This window comes from Artibeus jamaicensis, unplaced genomic scaffold (assembly GCF_021234435.1).
Source record: "Artibeus jamaicensis isolate MK-2021 breed Jamaican fruit bat unplaced genomic scaffold, CSHL_Jam_final contig_2790, whole genome shotgun sequence".
Taxonomy (NCBI): Eukaryota; Metazoa; Chordata; class Mammalia; order Chiroptera; family Phyllostomidae; genus Artibeus; species Artibeus jamaicensis.
This window is the reverse complement of record NW_026521616.1, coordinates 2642554-2666253: the sequence shown is the minus strand read 5'-3', so window position 1 is coordinate 2666253 and position 23700 is coordinate 2642554. Positions and strand designations below refer to the sequence as shown.

Here is a 23700-nt window from a genome sequence, read left to right as displayed (position 1 = left end):
GGTCGCCGCCGGCTCACTTTCGTGACGTAGTCCACGCCGTGCGGGGAACATGGCTATTTTAATGAGGGGTGTGCGGTGGCCCACGCGACCGATGCTGCTGGTGGCCCAGACTTGGGACCTGAACGCCCGACGCTGGGTCCGGGCGCTGCGGCGGAGCCCGGTGAAAGTGTTGTTTCCATCCGGACCGGCGGCGGAACGGAAGCCTGGGCCCGGGAAGCACCCGGGGAAGGCGGCGGCCGAGGGCAGCCCCCACGCGCCGCGAGTGCAGCGGGCGCCGGAGCAGCGGCCGCCTCAGGCGCCTGCGTTTCGGAAGCCCAGCACTTGGGAAGAGTCCGGGCTTCGCTACGACAAGGCTTTACCTGGGGACAGAAGGCTGAGGTGATGTGTTCCCAAAGCTTGTGGGGCAGTCCCGTTTTTCTTCCCGCCTTGCCGCGGGACCTTAATCTCTGGGTTTACTCCGTTGCCACCCGCTGGATTTTGTGATGCCCGGAGGGCAGAATAAGTATCTCTCAGAATAAGTTTGTTTCTGTCTCTGTTAGAACTAAGTGTGTCTCCGTATCTGGGATGTTTGGTAACGACTAGTCTGTTTCTGCCCACAGCACTGTAATGACCATAGTTAAGTCCAGGCCGTTTCGGGAAAAGCAGGGGAAGATCCTGCTGGAAGGTCGCAGGCTGATTGCAGACGCTCTCAAGGCTGGTGCTGTGCCCCAAGTTTTCTTCTTTAGCCGCGTGGAGTACCTGAAGGAGCTGCCCATTGATAAGCTGAAAGGGGTCAGCCTCATTAAGGTGAAATTTGAGGATATCAAGGATTGGTCCGACCTAGTAACACCACAAGGAATAATGGGTCAGTGGTTATACAGTGTGTCATGGAAGTAGACACCTGGGGTTATTCGTTTACGTGTCTTAGGGTAACAGATTTTATTTAAACCAAGTTCGAGTGTTACTGCCTAACGTTTTCTTAAGATATCCAGAAAAATACAGTTATCAAATCTTATATAAATCATGCATCGTAGAGTATTTTTAGTGGAAACTGAAGCCAGCATTTTGTCATCATTTGTATTCTGGCTCTTTATTCCTCACACGTTATTTTTTAGGTCACTTATTCAACCTTTAATGTCCAACTAAAAATTAAGAAAATGCTTATCAAAATATTTAGCTATCCATTTCCTCAAAACCTCTGACAGTGTGGCAATACCTATAATTGACTCCTATTTTCTGGAGGCAGATCTGAGCAGTCAGCTGCAATTCACTGGCCTGGTTAGCCCATTGAATGGGAAACCCTGTCTTCATTTAGTTCTAGGTTTATATAACTGTGATGTCTGTTAGCACTTAGAAAGCTTTTTCTGAATATGGAAAGACTACATTCTTTTTGACATTGTAACTGAATGGCAGTACATATAGAGGTTTCCCTTAGATAGTAAGCCACAGTTATCTTCAGGCGGAGCTATCTTCAAGATTCTGATGCTTAGTCCGGGCCCATCACACCTGTGTATTCCCTGTGCCGAAGGGCTCACTGTGCCGTTATTAGTTGGGAGAGAAAATTCTGGGGACTGTCTCATTTCTATAACCCAGCAAGTCACAGGAACTGGTGCCTGTGTGTGCAGAACTCTCCCCTAGGATGAGGACTTGGGCTACTAAAGTTTCCCACCCGCTCTGAGTAACTCTACTCCTACTAGCTACCCCTGATCACTGTCCCATGCTGCAGAGAAAGTGTCACTCGTTTTTACCATGCTTGCCACTTTGGGTGTGGGTGCTGTGGCCAGCCCACCCTGGACTTCCGGAGTCCCTTCTTCGCTGTGACTGTTTTGGTGATTTCAGGGCTTTTAAAAATACATTTTGTTCAGCACGTCCTTATTGTGTCTTATTTCAAATTTGAGTAGGGGGGGCAAACATTGACATGTTGAGTTCTCCAGGACTAAGATTACAGACTAACACAGAGTAAGATTTCTTTTTATGTAAAAGAATAAAAGCACCTATGTGTGGGTGGATGTACATATATTTGGGCAGCTGCATGGAACAGTTCTGAGAGAACAGGATATGGTCCAAGATTGATAGCAGTTATATGGGGGATTGCTGGTAGGACTTTATGTTCGAATTTCAATTGGAATGTATGCATATGATTAAGAATAGAAAAAGTGATAAGTAAAGGGAAAGTTAAATGATCTGCATGCCCACATTAGACAAGTGTACTCCCTGTTTTGTTTCCTCAGGGATTTTTGCCAGACCCGACTATGTTAAGATGACGTTCCCAGAGACTCAGCTTCACCATTCACTGCCCTTGTTGCTGATTTGTGACAATCTCCGTGACCCTGGGAACCTGGGGACGATTCTGAGATCTGCTGCTGGGGCGGGCTGCAGCAAAGTCTTACTCACCAAAGGTAAGGCGCACGGGGCTGCGTGGTCTGGTGGCCGCTTGTAAGTGAGCTGGCCTTGTGGGCAGACACATGGGTTTGAACCTTGGATCTGTCCCTTACCAGTTACGTGTCTGTGAGCACATTTTGAGTGTGACTTTCCGCTCTGTAAAGTGGGCATAACAACAATCTACCTGGTAGGGTTATTTTAAGGATTAAGCGACCCGATGCACATAAAATACTTAGCACCATACCTGGCATGTGGTGATTCAGTAAATGTTGATTATCTGTTAAAATTAGTTCTACACCTACTAGGTTATTAAAGAAAGAACTGCATTTAGGAAAAGAAATAGATACCAGTTTTAACACTTGGTTTCAAGTTTTTATTTAATAATCTTGAATTCCCAGATTGCTGGGTGTGTGATATCTTTCTAACTCTTTGACGCTCTGAATCCTGTGAAAGGATTGATTTCAACAGAGCGCAATTATGAAATTCTGATGTCGTCTTTAGCCTCGGAAGTCAAACCCCCGTCACATAAATTAGCCTCATTACATTTCTCTTCTGTCTCATTAGAAATAGGGATTAGTAAGTTTGGTTCTAAACATACTTGCCTAACAGTGGGGACAAGCCTAAAATGCCTGTTACAACTCAGAGGATGGGTGTGTGGGAGGGGATTATAAAATACTTCAGTGTCATTCTGTCGTCCCTCAGAGAAAACCCTAAGCTCCTCATACCCGGTGCCCCCAGCTTCCTTTCCGTCGGTCCCTGCCGGCCTCCCGGCTCGTTTCCTACCACACCACCCGCCGGTTTTCCCGGTGCCCTGTACTTAAGGTTCTCAGACCTCGGCGCTCCTCCCCTTACGGTGCGTCATCCTCCGCCGGGGCCTTTCTCAGGCAGGGCCCTCCTGTCCTTCAAGGTCCAGCTCAGTGGCCAGTCTCCGGGATGTTCTTCCTGATAGTCCTACTTTGTTACCCTGTTCATGCTTCTTCTGCACCATGAGCTCCTTGGGGTCGGAGACTTCAGTGCCCTTCACATCCCCACAGTGTCCGGCAGATGTGTGTGGGGAACGTTGAAGGGATGAATGAGACCAGTTTCACACACGGGACTTCCTCCTACAGTCCCTTTGCTGGGTGTTGCCGTAGTGGGGGGGGCAGAGGTGCCAGTGATCGTGAAGGCTACAGTAGGACTATTTTTTTGCTTTAATTCCTGATTACAATTAAGCTGATTTACTCCATAATTCCCTTGTCTGGGAAGGTTTGTAATTTTTTAAAGTTGTTTTTAATTTTCACTAAATTTAAATTTTATTTACTTTTTAAAAATTTATATTTTTAAAAGATTTTTATTTACTTATTTTTAGAGAGGGGAATGGAGGGAGAAAGAGAGAGAGAGACAAACATCAATGTGTGGCTGCCTCTCGTGTGGCCCCCACTGGGAACTGGCCTGCAACCCAGGCATGTGCCCTGACTGGGAATCGAACCTGCGACCCTTTGGTTCGCAGCCCGCACTCAGTCCACTGAGCTACACCAGCCAGGGCTGGTTTTTTTTTTTAATTTTTAGAGAAAAAGGAAGGAAGGGGGAGAGAGAGAAACATCAGTTTGTTGTTCCACTTAGTTATGCTTTCATTGGTTGCTTCTTTTAGGTGCCCTGACCAGGGATCAAACCCACAACCGAGGTGTATCAGGATGATGCTCTCACCAGCTGAGCTGCTCGACCAGGGTAGATGGTTTATAGTTTTAATTGGATCCTCTCTTCTATTTTCCAGGCTGTGTGGATGCCTGGGAGCCCAAAGTGCTGCGGGCGGGAATGGGTGCGCATTTCCAGGTGCCTGTCATCAACAACCTGGACTGGGAGTCGGTGCCCAGTTACTTGCCTCCCGAGACCCGTGTCTACGTGGCAGACAACTGTGGCCTTTGTGCTCAGGCCCAGATCTCTAAGAAAGCCAGTGACCACGGCTGGATGTGTGACCGACAACTCTCAAAGTTGCACAAGTATGAGGAAGAGGAGGAGGAGGTTCTAGAAACTGGAGCTGGTAAAGGCTGGCTCCCTGAACTTGAGGTCCAGAGTTACGACTTGGACTGGGCAGAGGCACCAGCAGCCGTGGTCATAGGGGGGGAGACCCACGGCGTGAGCCTGGAGTCCCTGCAGCTGGCTGAGAGCACCGGGGGCAAGCGGCTACTGATCCCTGTTGTGCCGGGTGTGGACAGCCTAAACTCGGCCATGGCCGCCAGCATCCTGCTGTTCGAAGCGAAGAGACAGCTGCGGTTAAGGGCGGACCCTTAAGCAGAGACAGGAGTTGCCACTGAGAAGGGACGTGTAAGTCATCCTTCATTTGAGGTTGTCTCCAGCTCCTCCTGCAGAATTAGTAATGGTGGCTCCCCAGCAGGTAGGCACAGTGCTGTTGGTTCCTGGAAAAGTAATTTCCCTTAAAGGATTTCTGCCTATTCTCAAAGATCAGAATTCTTCTGAGATCTCCCATCTCCCGATTTTTTATGTAGATGTAATGGCCCCAGGTGAGGGCCCTCAGTAGCTAGTTGTTCTTGCGGCTCACTGTGTCCGCCTGTGCAGTTGTTCGCGCAGGCCCCGACAGCTACTGTGTACTGTGACGCGGTACCCCTGTTCCTGGTGATACGGCTGGTAGAAGCAACTGGGTCCATCAGGTGGTGGTACGTGTTCTTAGCACCTCTGCAGATGTCTTTTTTGAGGACTCTTTGTGGAGGAAAGGAGGACAACAGTTTTACAATCTTCAGCTTAACCCTGCATCTGTCGGGAAAACTACCCCTTTTACTCACTTCCTGAACACTTGGTTAAACGTGGTGACTGGAGTTACTTATGTTAAGCCTCTTTCCTGCACGGGGAACAGAACTGCTTAGGAAAATGCCAGTGTTCCTGAGGGTGTGAACTTGGAACTCTTGGGCCCACAACACTGCAGTAGGACCCTGCTGTTCTGTCAAACCCTCAGGGGACAAGAACTAGCCAGATCCTCACTTACCAGGGGAAGCTGGGTATAGCCTGGAACACGAGGGCAGATGCAGATAGTAATCACTGTATTTAAGGTCACTGTGTGGAGGGCCAGCAGGACTGAAGTAGGGGGCCTACTGCAAGCGGTGCCTTTGCAGGTGTGGAGAATGCGGTTGGAGTCACGGATAACGAAGGACACCAGTGGTGTTTTCCCGCATCCCTTCTGTGCAGTGGCTCCTGTCAGGGTTCCGTGGGAGCCCTTCCGCTGCTCAATCTGGGGAGGCTGAGTTGCCGGCATGCCCGAGAGGAGCTGTGATCCCCCTTCTGTGGCTGCCCCAGGTCCTGGTTGAACTTCCTCCATCCCCAAGTGGCAGGGTGGAATTGCTTTGGTGTGTTTGAGGGGAGGGGTTTTTGCAGGAACAGTCTGGTTAGCCTATGCTCTCCCAGGCTGAGGGGCCAGAACTGCTGCCCTGCTGCCCCTCCGCTCCAGTCTGGGCCTGCCTGGGGCCCCATACAAATGTCCCATGCACGTGGCCCACAGATTGACTGTCAGCTTTTAGAGGGCAGATGAGCCCCTAAAGGCTGGGCCCAGTCTGCTGGCCATACTGCCCATCACCCCAGCAGGCTAAGTCTGGGAGGCAGCCCAGAAAACTGCCACTCCTCTGTTGATGTTTGGTCTCAGCACCTTGGCAAAGTGCTCCAGAAACAAATCACTGAAAGGAAGGTGGTGCTCAGCATGAAACCAACCTGCAGTTTCTGTCCCTGCGTCACTGTTCCTGCTGATTTTTGTTACAAAATAAAAATCAGTGAAAGAAACAACAAACCCTAGACCTTGTCTTTGTACAGAAAAACAACAGTGTAAAAAGTACCTCTAAGCCTATTTTATCCTCGTGGAAGATGGAAATGAAATTATGTTGCATTCACTTTGTGGTCAGTGGCTTACATAGTACCACGCCTTGGGAGCTCCTTTCATATTTTTGTGGGTGCAATTTTAACAGAGTGGAGGGTGAATTTTCCTTTCTTTAAAATGACAGGGGACGAAGTGGTGAAGTTCTTGTTTGCAGAGTAATACTGGAAAATTGCTATCTTGAATTCTTCTCAATTTTGAGGCCAACATCTGTCACCATGTCCCCAGGAAATAAAAACTGAGCAGTATCTGATAAAATACTGCTTGACTGACAGGGAGGCTGTGGGGTTGGCCAGGCTGCCCCTTGCTTTGTGTTTCAGCGCAGCTGTAATATGACTCCTGCCACAAGGTGGCAGCCATGCCTCGAAACCATTCCTAACCTTGACTGGAAGGTGGGGGCTTTCTCTGGGTTTTAGTTGAAAAAAGATGACGGAGTGAAGAGTCTCCCTCCACCACCGGGCCTCTGCAAGCCATTTGTGCTCGGAGGTGCTGAAGTTGGAGACTCATCCAGATTATCACTCATTCTCCAGACAGAATCTGAAGTATGTGAGGACAGTGGTACCAAAAGAAGACGTGTACAAATGAGAAGTGGTCACAGCAAAAACAAACTAGTGTAACTTTTCCCTCTGAATGGAGCCTCTGAGAAAGCAGCTTTGGGCAAATGCAGGTGTCCCTAGTCACACTGGGGACCCACTGCCCGGCCATTGGCTGGGAGCTGCAGGGCAAGGGCAGCTGAGACCTTGTCCCTTCCCCCAGTCACAGCTGCAGGATCCCACATTGAGGCCCCAGCAGGGACTGAGCACTTGTCCCAGGGTCCACAGCAACGCCAGATGTCACCACCATCCAGGCTGAGCTGCATCTAGCTCCACTTTTGTCATCTGCCACCGAAGACTCCAAAATAGCACCTCACCCAGGGTTCCAGGGCTTAAGCTGGTTAACAGCGACCCTGCAGGGCCCAAGGCTCCCTGCTTGGCCGAGCCCCCTCTGCCCTCCTGCAGCAGATGATCTGAGTGCCTCAGCTTTTAGTTTTTTAGGAAACACTCATTTGGACACCCTTAAAACTTCAAGGTCATTTTTACCAATTAATACTCAGAGGTAATAAGCCAGAAGCCAAATGAGTGAATGAGCCGGGGTGACTGCTCCAGAGGAGTCTGAACCAGGTGGCTGTGTTACACTGAAGCAGCTGAGACAGCAGCTGGGGCTGCTGCTCGAAGGCCAAGTGCGACTGAGAAATCTGAACACGTTACAGATGGTGCCAGTTCTGTTCCTCCTCCATTTGTTTGTAGGGAAAAGCAGCTTTTTTCAGTTGAACCCTCTTATAGAGCGGGCCATCGCCAAAACTGCTGCTCCTCAAAATGCAAGAAGGGAACCAAGTTCCGAGAGGCCACATGGCTACAGCAGCGTTTGGCCTCCAAGTGTCCCTTGTACCACACACCAATGGACTGCAAGCCGGCAGAGGGGCTCTGTTTGCTGTTTGGGTGCTGTCCTATCCTCTGATGTCCAGAGGTCTACTTTATGGCCCTGGGCCTAAGGTCCTGCCTCCTGTATCCTGGGCCACGTGGGCAACTCCCTTGTGTGAGGCGCGAGCATTCACAAATCAGACTTGAAACTGTCTCCTTGGGCTTCCCAGTGGCCTCTTGGCCTGGGGACAGAGGCTGTTATGCTTTGGCACATTATTTGATGGAAACTTAACAGTCCCTCAGAACAAGTCCTACTCAAATTTAATAACACATTTCCTGGCTTGGGAAGAACTCCAAACACCAAGGGGGTGAGACATGTCTTGAAACATACTTACTTCATGCTTTCACGTAAGGTGTGTGCAGAATATTCTGTCACACTTCTTCCAGTAGGAGAAACCCTAGCCTTAAAGCAGACCCAATATAAAATTCTACATACAAGCCTTTTGTTTCCTGGAAAATATTTCACCCTTTGCACATGCACCATTAGCACCAATAACAAAGCTAATAAACAACAGCTATTTGTCCCTGAGGAATTTTCCCTCCAGCAGCCTGCTTGGAGGGAAGCAGGGCTTGCTCCTGTCCCTGTTGGTATCAGCAAAGAGGGATGTGGGCTAAGTGCTCGCTTTAACAGCCATTTCAGGGCGAACCCGAAAGCCTCTGCCCGTCAGTTCACAAAGCAGAACGTGGAGAAGAGCTGCAGAGAGCACAGCTGAGCCTCCCGGCAGTCTGTGCTGCGGTGGCATCCCGGTCCCATTCAGCAAGCGGGACCTGCCTGGTCGAGGGGAAATGACAGTGAACAGAATGTGTGCATGACCACGCCGTGTGACCAGAGGAGCACGGACCGGACACTTGCTCAGGTCCCTCCCAGCACTAACTCAAGTGTACAGTCCTTGCACATGTGCATGCACACACGTGTGGTTTCTCCCTGAGGTGACAGTGTAACAGCTTATTAGAGCCGGTGGATCTGTTCCTGGACCACGTCCTACTATGTCTCTATATCAGTGCAGAATTCATTTTGCTGCCCTCGAAAAAAGCAGCAGGAGAGAACAGCTTTTCAGTGTCTTTAATTAGGCAACAGGAAAAAACAAAGTCTGGCTGAAAATTACCACTTGGAGCTTGGCTGATGCCAGAAGAGCGGTACTGGCTCCCTGCACCATTAATGTCAAGGGCCCGCACAGAGGGGAGGCAGAGGAAGCTGGTTAACAGCTGCCCTCTGGCATTTGCAGCTTCCCATCATAACACCAGTCCCGAACATACCTTTTATCTTAAGTAGATCTTTATTGTTGGGGACAGGTAAAAAAAAATCTCATCTCTGTTGTGAAAACTGTAGAAGCGAATCTGGAAGTCATTGTGGTGAACACAGACCTGGAGCCCCCGGGTGGCATTTTTACAGCCACCATCCTGCCTCAACCTGCAGGGCACAGCTTCCTTCGCTGCCGTCAGAAACCCTCGAATACCCGGCAGCTGGTGGTGTAGCCTGCTTCCAATTAGCAACAAGAATTTTAAGGTATCTTGGAGGTGCTTAGTAGAAATTAAGAAGCCACCCACCTCGCCTGCATTGATCATCTTTAAGGTCTCTAGCACTATCAAGACAGACATTTCACTGGCACTGGCTGTTCCTCCCCCGGCACTTCCCCCCCAAGTTGCCATTGTATAAACCTAACACACCTTCCTAGCCAGCCTTCCCGGTGATCTTTACTAACCCGCACATCCACCCTAAAAGGGGGAGCCTGCTGTCAAGGATCTGGTTGACATCAGTGGCAAGCAGTTCAGTCAACCCTGTATGGGCCATAGAAGGATCACAGATGAACTAATTTTTCTGTTGCAGTGACTTACAGGGACTTCTCATTGGACTTCGCTCCTTCTACCCCAGAAGTAGCTGCTATGAGACTTCCTTTCTTCCAAGGTCATCACGATACAGGGTGCAAACAGAAACCCTGCCTATCTTCCGATCAAGGTGAACCGCCCTGGCCCCCAAGGGAGACACTGGCCTTAAGACAGAGGTGGTGTGAGGGTCTCCAACTACTGCCCCATTCTTCACAGGGGGACACAGGCAGGGGTCCTGTGTTTCCCCACCCGCACTTCTCTGACTTCAGAGCACCTGTCCCCCTACAGAGAGGCAGTGAGCACGAGTGTCCACCAAGATGTCTAATCTGAGAGTCCACTGCCTGCAGTGTTGAGTCCAACCAGGGGCAGGGCAGCCAGAACTCCAGCAGGGACCTGCCTCTGACGCTCTCATCCAAACGAGCTTCCCGACTTCCGGAGGATTTGACAGATGGCCGTGGTAGGTCTCAGGGTTTTTGACAATTCTGACACATAGCTACCAGGTATCCAGTGAAAATCAAGAGGACCTCCTGTGTCCCATCCCCCACTGCCCACCTACAAAGGCACAGCACCACAAGCAAGAAGATTTTTGTTATTAGGGACAGGAAAGGCCAAGTGGTTGATAACGTCAGTGATGCCTGCTTTATTTATGAGGTGACTGCATTTTCAGGCTTCTGGGGACATCAAGTAACAGTCTGATTACCAACTAATTTTGTACCTCTGACCTACAAATAACAATCCGGTTTGGCCTGGAGCAAGAGTGTTACAGCTAAATGGGGGGAGGGGGGCTGGGTTTTCCAAATAAAAGGTCTTGGTTGGCTGAGCACTAAGTGTGGAGCCAAGGGTAAGGCTTGGGGTTGGTTTCAAGACCCTGATGCCTGGTTGGGAGAGGTGGACACATCCACCAAGCAGAGCCCTCCTTTCCAGCTCCTGAGAACACAGACATTACTCTCCTTTTTGTGCTCGGTTCAGCCCAAATAAGGAGCCGAGCTACCAGGCAAAGTGGATCCGAGGCCTACTCTCCATTGAGGTGTCCTCTGCCCTCCCTCCCACCTGAGGGCACAGCTCTTTCTGCAGGTTCTTAGGAAAGAGTCAGGCTTCTGGTAATCTGTCTCTTTCTTAGTTCTGCTATGGAAAGGAAAGGGAATGACAGGAATCCAAAGGGGGGCCCCAGCTCTCAGCAGGCTCCAGCGGTCCCTGGCCTGGAGCTGGGCTGAGTCAGGTCTGTGCTGGCAAGAGGCGGTGCTCCTTTAAGATCCATGGCCAAATGCATCTTCTTGGGAAGATGTCCAAGGGGAAGATTTATTAACAAAATTCTGAGCTAGTAGGGGACTGTTCATATGAGAAGGCAGAAACTTAGAGAAGGTCAAGATCAAGGAAGAAGGAGATAAGGGAGGAATGAGAAGCTCTTATCCCGTGGTAGCAGCTCGATCAAAGGAAGCAATTACTCCATGAATCGTTGCTGTAGCTATTTCTTTTTTCTCACCAGAAAAGAACACAAACTTCCTTTGAGATCTAAGATCCCCTGCCCGACAATCGACTGACAAACTAGAGTTTCCCCCTCAGACCGAGACAGACTAAATCACCTAGAAAAGGATTTCTCACCAGAAGCTCTAAGCTGAGGCCTAACGCGGCGGCGGCCCTTTCCTGCTCCGCCCGTGTCACCGAACTGCCAGGACGGTCCCCTCACGCTCGCTGGGCAGGATGCCCTGGCAGGTGCTTCGCAGAGAGCAGGTGACTGAGACAAGGCGCAGCCCCAGCGCCGGCTGGGCTACGGCAGCCCTGGGAATCCCAAGCAGAGTCTCCAAACATGGTGGGCTCTTCTGCTGCTGAGAGGACGCGCACCCTAGGGTGCCAGCTGAGGAGTTAATGCAGAAAACAAGGCACCACAGAGAGGTTGGACACTTGGGCTGTGTGACGCAGGACACGCTGGAGAAGTCCATGGCCGGAGGGAAGGAAGGGGGGGAGGAGGAGGAAGAGAAGACCGAGTTTTAAATAATGTCTCCTGTGGCTGCAGCTCCCCTAGATGGGCTCTGGTTTGAGCTTTTCTGCTAGGAAGTCATTCACAAAGGCCTCCACAATGGCAGGGGTGATCTCCTCCACGTCCATCACGTACTTGGCCCGGGCGGACATGTCCAGTATGGTGAGCAAAGGGGCAGCTTCGGGCAGGTTGGTGTAATCTCGCAGGGAGTCAGTCATGTCATCCTGGAAGTCACCAGAAGGAAGAGAGAACCCATCAGTCTTAAGGAAGAGTAGACGGTCAGTCCCCCGGGGCCCAGGTTCCCCAGTGGCACAGGATGGAACCACTCTCCCTCACGGGCCCCCTTCAGGAGAGGTGGGCTCTTGGAACAGGGAGCAGTGGACCCTGCCCTGTCTTGTGGAAGGGCAGGCTCGTTCGTCAGATTCTTTGCGTCACCCTAAACTCCCAGGCGAGTCTTCGTTCTTTACTAGCATGAAAGCAACTTTCACATGTCCTCTGCTTTGCCAAAATGTGATGCCCTTTGATTACTCACTTTTGCAATCAACTCTCAATTGCCTGCGGCTGCACCGTGGATCACCTGCAGCCAACCTGGACTTCAGCTCTGACGGTGTTTAAACAGCCGCCCTGCCCCACCGTGTGGCTTCAGGAGGCCGGCCTCACAGAACCAGTGGGGAAGACGGGGCTATAAACATACCACTGAAGTTTACGAGGGTCGCTGTGTGTATCTGAGCAGGAAGCTGGCCCTATGCCACACATTCCCTGTGACTGTCTAGGGACACTTCCCTCGTGCCACATGTAGCCTTATGAAGTATAAAGGCAGACTCAGAAGTCCAAAGGCGAGGAGAAAGATTTGTGAGGGGCCGAGCATCTGGGATCACCTTTTACGCTGTTTGACCCTCTGTGGCAGGTAACAGAAAACAGACTCTGTACCATCCCGGGGTTGTCTCCCTACACAATGTACAAGATTCTGAACCGAATGGAAAGCTCTGAGTCACCCTGCTGAGAAAGGCTGTGGCGTGTTCCTGGCCTTAAATGCTGACGAGCAAAACCATGAAACTTATTGCTCACTGGTTTCTGAGACAAACAAAACAAAACGAAACACTGCTTCCCAAAGGGCAAATCTTAGGAAGATTACTGGTGGTCGTCCTGTTCCCGCCCCAGAAACAACACACACTCCCCAGCACTGCCGGGGGACTCAACGTCTCTGGCACTTCACCCAAGTCAGGCCCCCCACACGGGCAAATAAACTACCCCATGATAAATGGGGTAGTGGGGGGAGACACCTGGACAAACACTGTACATCAAATTCCCGCCCCCTCCCCACCCCTCCCCTCTGAGCAAACCACAGGGAGACGAATGTTAATGTCCCTTAAGGCTTCAGAAGGGATGATGTCTGCCTGCCAGAATGGCCAGGATCAAGACAACCCAGGGTCCCCCTTAGCCCTGGGTGGAATGAGAGGGCCGGCGCCTTGGGCTCAGGGGAGGTCACTGCCTGATGCTCCAGCACCGGGTGTCCATCCTCACTCATTCCTTGCTGCCAAGCTTCTCAACAAGACAGAGAACTGGCCCAGGAGCGTTGCCGAGGCCAGGGGCCCAGGTGAGGTGCACAGGAAGGGCAGGGTAGTCAAGTAGGGAATGGAGCAATGGATGACCAAGGTCCTCTGTCCAAATACCTGGTGGGCCCATTCACTTGCCAATGACAAGGACAGAAGGAGCAGGGCCCTGCTTCTGAAGTGACACTGATCTCATACCCAATTCTTCTCTCTGCTGCCTACTTAACATGTGACTTGGGCAAGTTCTTCTCTGAGCCCAGGTCTCCTGCCCCTACCCTATAACATGGATTTACAGCAGCTCACACGGGGCCGGGGGAGGCCCACCCGACTGGAGTAGTCCCTCCCCCTCCCCCCCAGCCTCGCCGTCCTCACCTGTGACACAGTAATAACTTCCCAGCCAGAGAGCTGGGGACAAATGGGGTGGTGCAGGGTTAGCGCTTGGCCTGGCGCCTGGTATGTAGAAAACCGGCAAACGCTCCTTTTCAGCCACATTTCTACAGCAGTTCCAGGAGCCCTCCAGCCCCACCCCCAGCCCCAGCTCTTTCTGCGCTGCACCACCTCTTCTCCCAGAGCCAGTGGAAAGGGTCAGCGTTTAATACATTCGGAGCAGCCGCCACGTGTGCTTTGTGTGGGGTGGGCTCCTGCAGCCCCAGGCAGGGCCCTGCAAACCTGCTTTGTTCCCTCCATTCCACGGCTGCTGAGCCGGGTGACTTTAGCTGCCTGCAGGGGGACCAGCAGGGCTTAGCAGAGGAGGCCACTGAGGAGGTGATGAATGGGTGCTGGCTCAGGGTGTCTGGCTGCCGCCGCCTCTCCTGGGATCCAGACACAGTGTGAAATGAGCACGGGGCTCTGACCAACTGGAGGGACAGATGGGTGGAAGGAGGGCAGTGGCTTCAAAACGTGAGTCTGTCAATGACCAGGTTACAGCCAGAGCCTGGCCAAGCGGGGGTGGTGGTGGAGGATGGCTCCTGGGGGCGGGAGGGGTGGCCTTCCTATAGATATTCCCACGCCTGCAGGACGGAGACCCTCCACCTGGGGGAGGCAGGCACCTGCCGCAGGCCCCGCGGCCCAACTGAAGGGCCTGGCCTTCTCACCCTGTGAAAAGTCCTCTGCTCTGTCCAGCCCAGCTTCAGGGGCCAGGCTTTGAGTGAGAGAGATGGGGACGTCAGCAGTTTCAACCCCAGCACTCTCCCTGTGCTGGCTGGGGAGCTGCAGGTCAGCGCTGTGGCCCCCTGCGGGATCCCTGTAAGGGGAAAAGTCCACTTGGCAGGTCGGTGAGGAGGGACTACCCAGCAGACACCCTGTAAAGCATCAGGGCCTGGTTCAAACCTGGCCCCACGGGAGCGAGTGCTGACCACGATCCTGGTGGCAGCCACGCCTCCCCAGCAGCCTGGGAGAGGACACTTGCTGGGAGGGCATCACCCTGCTGCTCTGCAGCCACCGAGCGAGGAGGGAGGGGGCAGCAAGGGCAGGAAGTGGTTGACTGCTGACGACACACCTTTCCACACATTTGTCTGTGGGCCCCCCCAGAAAGAGGCACCATCACCCCTGACCCCTGACCCCTTCAACACCCCCAAAAGCCCATCATTCACGTTCCAAACGTTGGCTTCTGTTCTGGCCCCGGCTGTGCTCTCACCTCTCCTGCCACGAAGAACAAAAGCGGCGCCTCCTCCTCTTTGGCTTTGTACTTGGCAATGATCTTTTCGGCTATTGGCTGGATCAGCTGCTTGGCTGCCTCAGACTCCCCATCATCCTCAGAATCTGTGATGGGGGGAGAGACAGGAAACACGATGGCCCATCAGCAAGTGCTGCCTGCTGAGGGCGCCTGCATCTGGGGCCCGACTGCCCAGCGGGGCGGCCCCTGAATGAAAGAAGAGCTTCCTGGGGGTGCAGGCCTCGTCTCCTGGGTGCAGGAGGGTGGGTTCAGGCGCTCACTGGCCTGCGCAACGCTCTTCTGTACCACACTCCCCAGGAGCAACTCACTTCCCTGAGTAGCACCGATGCCCCGAGTGAACAAGATCCTTTTCACTGAATGCCTCACGACCCTACCTGAGAAGCTATGCTTCCCCTAAGCCAGGACCTGAGGTCCTGGGTAGGCTTTCTCTCAGTCACAGGATGAAATGCCAAGACCTCGGTCACTGACTTCCTATGAAGATGGCAGAGGTGGTGGTGTGGGGAGGCACAGCTCACGGTCAGACTCACCTGGAAGGGGCTGGGCTGCGGCATGCAGGGCTCCCAACCAGGCTCCCAGGGCCCCCTGTGGGGCATCTCTTGCCTCCAGGAGCAGGCACACACTGGGGGCCCCAGGGCTCACTCCTGCTGAACCCTGTGACTGAGAACAAGACTGACACCCCCAAGTTGCAGAGCTGGGGGGCAGGGGAAGCACGTGCCGGCAGAAGACTTTCACCCAGAAGGTACAGCGAGTCTTCTGGAGTGGGACACACTCTAGATACATATTAGCTCTGCGATGCTGGGAGCTCGCTTTGCTTCTCTGGAACCCTGTTTCCACATCTGCAGACAGCCAGTGAGGTTCCCAATTGCCCCTCAGTTCAGAATTGTTTCCCAGCCCCCAGGACAAAGGTGTGGGAGCTGCGGCAAGCAGGAAAACCCCAAGGCCATCTTTCCCCAGGTGGCCTCTGGGCTCTAAGCACAAGACCAGCCTGCAAGTAGTTTACTTAGGAATCCCCCTAAGTCCACATATTGTCTCCAAACCAGACCTCCAGAGAACAGGGCGGGATGCTGCACAGATGCCCAAATCTGCCTCACTGAAGCGGGAATGGCAGCCTCTGGGCCATCATCCTCGGACCCAAATTTACTTGGAGTTGTAGCTGAGCAACAAGTCCCAGAGCAGAGGGTGTGGTGGATCTCATACAGCAGTTGTTCTGTTTGCAAAAGGAATCAGTCATCCTCCAGGCTGCAGGGAGCCGAGTGTAAATGTTCCTGTGCCCTCCTGCCTCTCCCAGCAGTCACCGGCCGAGTGCCACAGCACGCCAGGGAGGGGAGGCTGAGAGGGGCAGTTGGCCACAGAGGTGCCACCTGAAGCTGGGCCAGCTGGTCAGAACACAGGTGACCAGCAGAAGCAGCCCTGGCTGAGCCTGAGCCCGAAGGGGCCCCGCCCCTGCAGCTGCTGCGGTGCAGCCCCGCCTCCTCCCCAACAAAGGGTCTGTTCATCAGGGGGCCCCTGGGCATCTCTGGCCTGACCTATTCTTCCCAGCTGGCGGTTGGGAGCAGCTAGGAAGGGAAGCCCAGCAGCAGCTCCTAGAACACCTCCTGCAGGGGGAGAGCCATGAATAAATCATCGGGGTCAAAAGCAAGGCTGCTGGGAGAGACAAAGGCCCGGGCTCTGCATTGTTGCATGACAGAAGGAAGCTGTAGGGACAGACATGCCCCCAAGAGCTCCGTCCTGTCCCGCCCACCCTGACCCCACCCCCACCCCACTGCGCTTCATACCTACGAACAGGACGAGGCAGGGGCCCTCGTTGAGCTGCACGGCGTTGGAGTCCGACAGCTCCAGCACGGGCTTGGGGTGCCAGGGGAACTCCCTGCAGTCCTCGTCGTTCAGCACCTCCACCCGCCCCTGCCGCGTGATCACCTCCCCCTGCGGGTCCAGCACGATGAGGGTGGGGATGCCTGCAAGAGAGAGAGCTAGCTAGGCCACAGGCCCCAGCAGGAGGGGACAGCTCCAGAGTTCACGGGGACCCAGGAGAAGACCCAGCTCAGACTGACAGTAGGAAAGCCAGGGGATAGAACCCAGGCTCCGCCGCTGAATGGCCACAGGAGCTGCCGTCAGGTCTGCGTGCACCTTCTCCACCGAACCCCGAGCAAGTCCCTTCACCCGCTCTGGGCCACACGGTGGATGTCCTGTGGTTCCTGCCTTATCCCACCACGTAAAGATTGATGAGCCGCATGTTTAAAGAACTTCCCGCAGGGTCTTAGCGCATGGAAGCAGTCGATAAATGCTAAACCGACCCCAAAGAATCAGGAAAAGCTGCCCCCACCTGCCGGGAGTCTAAACCTAACCGATGGTGTAAAAGTCACGCTCGCAGGCAGCATGCAGACGCACACACCAACACGAATCCACTGTGCCAAGGGGTTCAACCAAAGGAGGGTGTGGCGGGGGCTAAGTCCAGTAGGAGCCTGGGGCCTGGGCAGCAGCAGACCAGGAGAAGGACAGCTGGCTGCCAGCGAGCCAGGGGTCCCCAACTCCAGCCCCACTGCCGGGGAAGGTTCCAACGCCGGCTCTGAGGGGGACAGTCCCGGAGGGAGCACGCTGGCGGCACCGCTGCCGCCCTCTCACTGGAGTCCTGGGCTGGGGCGAGAAACGCAACATGAAGCTCCCTTGGTCCCCACACCCCTCTGACCATAAAGCCCCGGAGGAAAAATCAGAGCAACCTCACCCTGGGTTACAGCTGCATTTGGGTTTCCACCTCCCTGCTCTTTGCGCCGGGGCTTGTCCTGCAGCCAGAGCCGCCTCTCACCAACCACAGCCCACAGCGTCGGCCTCGGCCCAGCCCTTCGGGGACACTTGTCTCTCATCAGCACTCGGTCCCTCCCGACCTCACACTATCCAGCCGTCGGCCCTCCGCAGCTCACCAGAGCCTTAATTGTACATGGGCAAGTGAAAGCCGGAGCAATTTAATATTTATAGATTCCAATGCGTTCAGTCGGTAATTTGCTCCAGTGACATTTACTTCTCCGTGGGGGGTACGCTAAGGTACCAGAAATGCGGCCCTGGTGATTTTAACCTGCCGTGGCGGTCCGCGCAGCAGGCATGTGGTGGCGGTTCTGTCTTCAAAAGGAATAAACGAATCCATTATGTTCGCGCTTATTAGAAGAAGAGTCTTGGCTAAGGAACAGGCCCAGGGAGAAACGGGCCCTGGAGGACGGCCATGCTCGCCGCAGGGCACTGCAGCCGGTTCTCCCGGGGCTGCACGATGTGCTCGGAGCTGTCCGGGCCTCTGGAGGGTGGCCGTGTGTCGAGCACAAGAGACGCGGGCACGTCCAGCCTGCCCTCCCAGCTGCACACTTTCCCGGGGGGGGGGGGGGGGGGGGGGGGGCCTGTGGTTGTCCGCATCCCTGAGACCCGGGCTGGGCTTTGAGTCGGCTGCCGTTCCCAAGGCTGCAGAGGGGCGCCTCCCATCCATGCCCTATCTCGAAAATGTTCTGGCAAAGTTCTTTAATCAGAGAATCGGTGTCTTTCTAAAATTGGGCAATTACAAGCACTGGGTTAAGCCGGGCCCGCCCACTGCTATGATTAGACCCAGCAGCCGGCCTGCGTGTAGCCAGATGTGGGATTCCGAGGTGGCCTGGGGAGGGCAAACAGGAACAGGGGGCAGAGAAGGGAGGAGAAACACAATCCAAAGGCAAAGAAGTCCACCTTCTGCTTCGGTGCCACAATTTCTCTAAAGGGTCTTCTTTGTTACCATGGCTGCAGCCTCTCTCAAGTCCACGCCTGTGGGGACCAGGATGGCAAGACAAGGGCCAAGAGCCCCCAGCTGCCTGCAGAGGAGTCCTCGGCTGATTCCGAGGAAGACCAGCCCCACAGGCCTCGGGGCCTGCCACCCCTTCCCCACGACTCTGGGAAAAACACCCTGCTTGCATTTGGGGCTTTGGGCACCGAAGCCGGAGTCTAAAAGCCCAAGACGACCAGGTGCGTGTGATTGTACCTGCAGCCAGACTTCCACTGGAGATGCCATTTCTGGCACATGGGTGGGGAAAAGAATCCACGTGCGCCATGCTGGGCCCCACCCTGTCACCGAGTCTCAGGCAGCTCGGCCCAAGAGCCCGGCATGCATGTTTCCCTCCAGGGGGAACAGGCTGGCGGGAGAGGGAGGCAGGCCTCTTGGGTGCGTCTGCTCTGTGCGAGGCTCGGCAGACTCTAACCCCCCATCAGTCCTCGATCCTCACGGCCGATGGTCGGGGGAAGCACGGTTGGTTATCCACCCAAAGTCATCCATCTAGCTGGTCAGTGGCCCAGCTGGGACGGGGCCCTGGGCTGCCTGTCGTAAAAGCAGCTGCTCTTCCCACAGCTCTCACGGCACCCGAGCAGGGACTCATGACAAGGACACAGGAAGGCCCCTGCGCCCGCAGGTTTCCGCTCCACCCATCTTCCTCCTCTCTTCCTCGCCAAGGCTGTGGGCCAGGAGGCTGAGGCTATAACCACCTCTTCCTTTTCCTCCCTCGACAGGAATTCCCTGCTCCTCCTCCCTTGAAGCAGAGTTCTGAGGCAAAAATAGGGCAAAGCCTCTATGGGAAAATTTAAAGGGAACGAAATATTTCTAATCCAAGCCTTTATACAAAATAACTCCAACACCAGCAAGGGGCTTCTCTGGAGGGGATGAAAAGGAGCAGCTCATCTGTGCTTCACTTAAACTCACCGTTTCCCAGCGGGGACGGCGGGCGGGAAGTCCGGCTAGAATTCTAAGGCGGGTCCGGGCAGGCCACTCAGTTCCTCGGGGCCTCGTCCCCCCAGCCACCAAATGGGGGTAGTGACAGTTCCCTATCTTATTTGTTTGTTGCCAGGAATAAGTGGGATGACCAGTAAAAAGTGCTTTTTAGCAGAGTAAGTACACCATAAATATTAGGCCTTGTTATTAGTAACTTCATCACTAATTTTAACAAAGATTTTTTTACTTTTAGAGAGAGGGGAAGGGAGGGAGAAAGACAGAAACATCGAAGTGCGAGAGATTCATTGATTGGTTGTCTCTCATGTGCCCCCAACTGGAGATCTGGCCCGCAGCCCAGGCATGTGCCCTGACTAGGAATTGAACAGACGACCTTTCGGTTTGCAGGCCAGCGCTCAATCCACTGAGCCACACCAGCCAGGGCCATCACTACCTTTTTATTATCCCCAAGTTGAGTATTCGGCTCAGGAGAAGGCAGAGGCACAGGAGACTGGTACCTCACTCTCGCAGGATAGACAGAACCCTCCACGAGGGCTGGAGGGAGTCAGCTACCCAAATGGAAGACGAAGACAACGTGAGCCCCGCAGCAAGGGGTCCGGGAACCGAGTGACGTCTGCCTGGGGCTGGCGTCTTACGTGCACCATCCTACGCTTAACTTCTGGTTCCTAGAACATATACTCTGTGCTCCTAGAGGGGGCTTCCGGCCCAAGCCCCCTGCCTGGGGAGCTGAGCTGCACAAGCAGTGCCCAGAATCACCTTGACCGCCTCCCTCCAGACCTAGAGAAGAAAGAACAAGGCCCCAGAAGCCCCTCCAAACTGTTTCCTCCTGGGAGGAGCCCCTTGGTATTTAAAACAACCTCAAAGCCACATGTGCTGAGCCCATCCCATAGTTTAGTCTGGGTGCTCTTCTGTTGCCAGGGAGAGGGGGGGTTTGAAAGGAGGTGGCAGCGACCGGGCGTCTGGGGCAGAGACGCTGCACGGGTTGCAGCCCAGAGAGCTTTCTTTCTGTTGCTGGATGGCAACACGACCTGAGGGTGCTGGGGGCGACCCTGTGGGCAGAGGAAAATATTGGGCAGCCACGGACATGGTCACGATGAAGACTGTGTCAAGGTGAAAAGCATTCGTAACATATCCTTACATAGGAAGTACAGAACATGCAATGCTATGCGTACAGTTACTACTGCAGGTAAGTACGTATGTGGACAGACTGAAGGGGACGCAGAAAGTGAAAACAGTTGTGCTAGTGAGGCAGGAACGTGGGTAAGATAGACACGTTTGAGCTTTCGTCAGTGGTGTTATGATAAATGCATTAACACAAAGGGAAACCAAGCAAGAACCCAGGGCAGCCCGCGTGGGGTGGGGCTGACAATACAAACCGTGCCTTGGCTTCATCGGCTGCCGATTCTATCCCTCCCCACTCCCCCAAAACTCTGCTTTGCTTAAAGAGCTGGTGTGTGTGGTAAAGCACCAAGAAACCCCAGGGGCTGGAAGCAGTGGGGCTGGGCCTACTTGAACGTGGCCAGAAGGCCTGGAGCTGCCTGGGCACATGCCTGTATCGGGAGGGGGGCAGGAAGATGTTTATGGCGATGTTCCTAAAACATAAAAATACCAGAAACAACCAAGTATCCATTTGCAGTGCAACGGATAAATAAACTGTGACATAGTCGTACAATGAAACACTTCTCGGCACTGAGAAGAAATGAACCAGATATAAATATCGACAAGGCTAAACCTTGAAAGCATGATGTTAAACAAGAAGAACAACTTGCAGAATATTACACCACGTCAGCGTTTAAGTATGCTTCTAAAATACATACCCAGCACGACTACATATTATTCGTGGACTCATGTATGTGCAGTTAATAAGAAAACAGATTAGAAGGATACAACACCACAGACAAGGCCGTTTCCCGGGGCAGGATGGAGAAAGGCGGTGCAGGGGAGCGGGGGACCCCACCTGCCTGTCTTAATGCTCCCACTCTCTCGTGTTTCAAAGACCCAGGTGGGTGTTTGTTTGCCCTCCCTCCTTCCCTTTTCTATGTTCTTAAAACAAAACAGGACAGAGAAGCTCCTCGGTCGGTCCAGAGGCAGCCCCCAGACTCCGCCCACAGGGCCGGCTACCCCGAGGTCCCCGGCCAGCTCCAGATGACCTGCTGCAGCCCTTTTAACACTGAGCGCTGTCTTCAAAACACCAGCATCGGCCCCTCGCCCTCCACTGATCGAAAGACAGCCTCCAAACGCTTTGCTTCTACCTAAAATAGATTCTGCCTCAACTCTATTTTTTGAAAGGGGCAGTGGAGAGGGGAAAGATAGAGGAGAAAGGTGGGAAACAGAAGAAAAAGGAAGGGGAGAAGGAAGAGAGAAGAGCACGCAGGCGACAGAGACACACACGGAAGATGGACAGACAAACAGCGGTGGCCCTGACACCTCCGCCTCCCCGCAGCCAGGCCTAAAGCGGCCGTGCCTCTGGTGGCTCCGTCTGCCTTCCCCGAAGGCTGGGGACAGGGGAGGGGGGGCAGGAGGGGGGCACAAAACCCAGCTAGGGCCCCTAACCCAGGAGAGAAGGGGCTCTAAGCCTCCTGGCAAAGAACATGTTCTCTGACAGCCAGGATTAGTTAGACAATTGCTAATGGGATTTGCCTTGTGCCAAGTGTGTCTAAACCCTTCCCTTAGAAAGGCATTTTTAAACAGCTTATAGGGCTGCAAATTCCACAGTCCGCCTGAGGCTTTAGGGGTAGAGAAGGCCGCCACCTCGGGCAACCCAGCTACTCTCTGAAAACAAAGGAGATGGGCAGAGGCCGAATGCCAGGGCCCCGGTCAACTCAGGTGGGCGGGTGAAGGCTGCTGGCTAATATCCTGGGCTCAGTCCAGAGTAGGAGGGAGCCAGTGACCCACCCGCCAGCTGCAGTGGGGCTGGGGGCCTGGCCAGCCCAGAACAAACTCTTCATCAGGGCCGCAGCGGGCCCTGCTGCTCTGTGAAACGGGACTTGAAGGGCGACAGTCTCAAGATTCAAACTGTCCCACCACAAGGACAGACACCTGGACCAACCGTAACTGCTGGCACGTGTGCAAGGCCTGCTTCATTTCGCCCGGTGACACGGACCCAGGCTCATTCTCAGCCCCGCTCCCCAGATGCTGAGAGGAGTCCTTTCTGCATCAGCCTTTCCAGCGGAGCCTGTTGGGACAGCGAGGGAAGCTCTGCCTGCGTGCACCTCCGCACACAAAGTGACGGTCAGGTCAGGATGCGGGCTCCCTGCAGGGCACACAAACAGGCTGGGGGCGGTGGCTGGCCTTGGGTGGTGCTGGGGAAGGTGCCTGGTGCTGCTCTGTGGAAGTGCCTCCCTAAGCGCTTCAGGAGAAGATGAAGTGCAGCAAGAGCCCGGGGCACAGAGCCAAGGAGGGAGCCCGAGTTCGCCCAGAGCCGGGCCTGCAGGGAGCACTGAGAGCCAGGCAGGCAAACCAGCACCCCCTCCACTGCCTCTGTGTGTGTGTGATTGTGTAATATAATAACACGAAATGTCTGGGCTTCAGGCCCCAGCTCCTGACACGGAGCTCCTCAACCCTTATCCTCTCTTGAGTCATAAGGGGTGACCGGGAGCATCTTTTGTTATCATATTTGGTCTTAGTCCCAGATCCCGCCACAGGAGCTTCTAAGACCCTGGAATCTGGGTGTGGTGCGAGTGGCCTTTTGTATGCTAATGAATGACTGGGGGTGGGTGGCCTAAACAGACTCATAATAAGAACTGGTCACCTGGAAAGGCAAGGTTAGAAGGTTGGAGCATTCAGCTCCACCCTTGCAGGCCCCTTCCTAACCACGACCTGTTGGGATGGGAGAAGAGCTGGAGGCTCAATTCATGACCAATGGCCAGTGGCTTAACCAGTGGTGCCTATAGAGTGAAGCCTCCTTAAAACCCCTGAGGGGCGGGTGCTGGGCGCCTGGAGGTTGGCTGGGAGGGTGGCGCCCTGGAGAAAGTGTGGAAGCTCCTCCCCCTTTCCCCAGAACCTTGCCCTACGCATCTCTTGGCTGTTCCTGAGTTGTATTCTTTGTAGTAAACCAGTAACAGGAGGTGAAATGTTTTCCTGAATTCTGTGAGCTGTTCTAGAAAATTACTAAAGCTCAGAAGGTCACGGGAACCCTGATGTACAGCCGGTCAGTCACAAGGGCTGGGACTTGCAAGTGGCACCTGAAGTGGGGGCGAGGCAGGTGGCCCTGTGGGGCCTGACCCTAACTCCAGTCTAGCCACTGGATTGGCCTAAAAGT

General features: G+C 53.9%; 2 protein-coding genes across 6 annotated transcripts in view; one reads left to right on the top strand and one right to left on the bottom strand.

The window, feature by feature from the left end:
• Nucleotides 1-4: 4 nt before the first annotated feature.
• Nucleotides 5-6133, top strand: MRM3 (mitochondrial rRNA methyltransferase 3). 2 transcript variants are annotated; one of them, XM_037162796.2, is made up of 4 exons: nt 5-378; nt 600-844; nt 2211-2378; nt 4115-6133. In XM_037162796.2, the coding sequence occupies exons 1-4, from the start codon at nt 50-52 to the stop codon at nt 4630-4632; spliced, it is 1260 nt and encodes a 419-aa protein (XP_037018691.2). In that variant the 5' UTR covers nt 5-49; the 3' UTR covers nt 4633-6133. The 2 variants fall into 2 exon arrangements, with proteins under 2 accessions (XP_037018691.2, XP_037018692.2); XM_037162797.2 differs by lacking the exon at nt 5-378 and having other exon boundaries at nt 697-786.
• A 2591-nt stretch (nt 6134-8724) lies between these two features.
• Nucleotides 8725-23700, bottom strand: part of NXN (nucleoredoxin) — a 142720-nt gene continuing 127744 nt past the window's right edge. The window contains exons 6-9 of one of the 4 annotated variants that reach the window (XM_053662748.1): nt 16486-16665; nt 14672-14796; nt 13705-13892; nt 11613-11706 (exon numbers count right to left, since the gene is read on the bottom strand). In XM_053662748.1, coding sequence (XP_053518723.1) covers nt 11697-11706; nt 13705-13892; nt 14672-14796; nt 16486-16665 — 503 coding nt within the window. In that variant the 3' untranslated portion in view covers nt 11613-11696. The other 3 variants (XM_037162793.2, XM_053662749.1, XM_037162794.2) reach the window with 3 other exon arrangements.